The sequence below is a fragment of the Oryzias melastigma genome, linkage group LG4, assembly GCF_002922805.2.
Source record: "Oryzias melastigma strain HK-1 linkage group LG4, ASM292280v2, whole genome shotgun sequence".
In the NCBI taxonomy this organism is placed as follows: domain Eukaryota; kingdom Metazoa; phylum Chordata; class Actinopteri; order Beloniformes; family Adrianichthyidae; genus Oryzias; species Oryzias melastigma.
In genome coordinates, this window is record NC_050515.1 from 25,668,710 (window position 1) to 25,670,782 (window position 2,073).

General features: G+C 39.4%; 1 protein-coding gene across 1 annotated transcript in view; it reads left to right on the plus strand.

Moving 5' to 3' along the window:
* Window positions 1–1,452: 1,452 nt before the first annotated feature.
* The window catches only part of LOC112150361 (cytochrome P450 2J2), a 5,383-nt gene continuing 4,762 nt past the window's right edge, over window positions 1,453–2,073 (plus strand). Inside the window, exon 1 of the mRNA XM_024278602.2 lies at window positions 1,453–1,807. Within this exon, the coding sequence (XP_024134370.1) occupies window positions 1,607–1,807 (201 nt within the window). The 5' untranslated portion in view covers window positions 1,453–1,606. The remainder of the gene's footprint in view (window positions 1,808–2,073) is intronic.

A 2,073-nucleotide genomic window follows, 5' to 3' on the forward strand; every position in this document is an offset into this window, starting at 1 on the left:
TTCGTGTTGTCATATGGATTACCTGTGTTCAACTTAGCTGAATCAGATCACATGCCTGTAATATTTGAAGCTGATGTAAGTGTCCTACAGTTAAATCCTACGCAAAGTCGCAGAATTTTTAACTCTTCTTCTGCCCGTCAGTTTTCATCTGCGTTTACCCAGTTCCTTACCCCTTCCCCGATTGCTGTTGTTGAGGAGATTAGTTCCTGGTTTCACTCAACCTGGATTCTGTAGCTTATATAAAGACATTAAAGCGACAAATTTTGAAGGACTGTTGAAAATCTTTTCAAATTACTGTTAGTACTGCAAGACAAGAGTATCTATCAAACATATTCAATTCTAATCAGCACAAACCAGGAATACTGTTTAAAACAACAGACTGTCCTTATTGCTCCACAGGCAGGAACTTCAGAAGCTTTCTCTGATATGTGTAACAGTTTTCTAAATTTCTTCGCTGACATGGTTACAAATAAAAGGGCAGATATTACTTTTCCCTCCACCGTCCCTTCAACTTCTGTTTTTTGCTCAGCCTCTTTTGAGAAGTTTGGGTTGGTGTCATTATCATTTTTAGATAAGTTACTCAAAGTATGGCCTCGGTTTCTTTCTTAGATCCCATCCCTCCTAAGGTATTCAAAGAGGTCTTCCCAACTGTAGCTCAGACTGTTCTCCCCATTATCAACACCAATCTAGTTACTGGTGTTGTGCCTGCCAATTTTAAACATGAACTTGTTCAAAATATGCAAAACACGCACTTGGTAGACAGGGGTGATGGTTCCCCTTTTCAAGAAGGGGTTTAGAAGGGTGTGTTCTGACTACCAGGGAATCACACTCCTTAACCTCCCAGAGAGAGTCTATGGCAGGGTTCTGGAGAGGAGCATCTATAAGATAGTCGGACCTCAGATCAAGAAACAACATTGCAGTTTCTGTCCTGGTCAAGGAACAGTGGACCTCTATATGACCAGAGCGGGAGCTTGGTTCACATAGCTGGTAGTAAGTTTGACCTCTTCCCTGTTGCATGCTGGACTTTGACAAGGTTGTCATTTATCATCAGTTATGTGTTCAGGTTTTCTGATTCCATCCAGAAACTTTACATCAGATTTAACTGTTATGTTTTTTTAAGTTCTTCTTTTTGCCATATTTGTTTATTTTTCACTAAAAGATTTTGTCTACAAACTTTGGTCTCCAGAATTTGCATCCTTCAACAGCTTTCCTGACAACACAGAATGGAGGGAGAATGGAAATTAGATCCGCAAAGAGTTTTTTTGTTTGCCCCATCTGTTTTCTTAAAAGATAAACTTTACTCATGGATAAACAGGAATGATTTGGTTTGTTTTCTGGCTTAACTCCAATAAATCAAAGGTTAAACACTGCAATAAAGTGGAGGTTAAACGTACAGCTGCTCTTGCACCTGCTATAATGATGTAACAGGAACAGCTTAGACCAATAGAAACATGGGTGTTGCCTCATGCAAGAGAACTCAAGCAACTACAGTCAATCCCTTTAATCTAGTGAGTGACTAAGCAACTCAAAACTGTACAATAAACCAGTCAGATAAAATTGTTCTTTATTGAGAGTTTGGAGAGGATCTGCTCAGTCTTGGCCAACAATGGAGGCAATAACTGCTGTTCTGGGCTTGGAATGGATCGACAGCAGGAGCATTTTGATATTTCTGTTTGTCTTTCTGTTGCTGAGTGATTATTTAGTCAACAGACGACCAAAAAACTTTCCTCCTGGCCCCCATTCTCTTCCTTTCATTGGAGATCTTCATCGCATCAACCCTTCCAGGCTTCACCTGCAGCTCACAGAGGTAAGAAGAAAATCTACTACAAATGTTTTCACAGTGGATAAAAGGCCAGACACATACTGTTACTGTGTTGGACTGTAAACAGGATTGGTTTCCTCACATCACTTTGTGGCTTTAACAAGTAATGGTCAACAACATTTACAGGAAATAAGAAATCTTACAATAATCAGCTCAGTTAAACTTTTTAGTCAAAACCTCTTGCCTACCTTCTTATTTCAAATCATTCTGCTATGTTTTTACTAGTGGGCAGATGCTAAAAAAGCATCTAG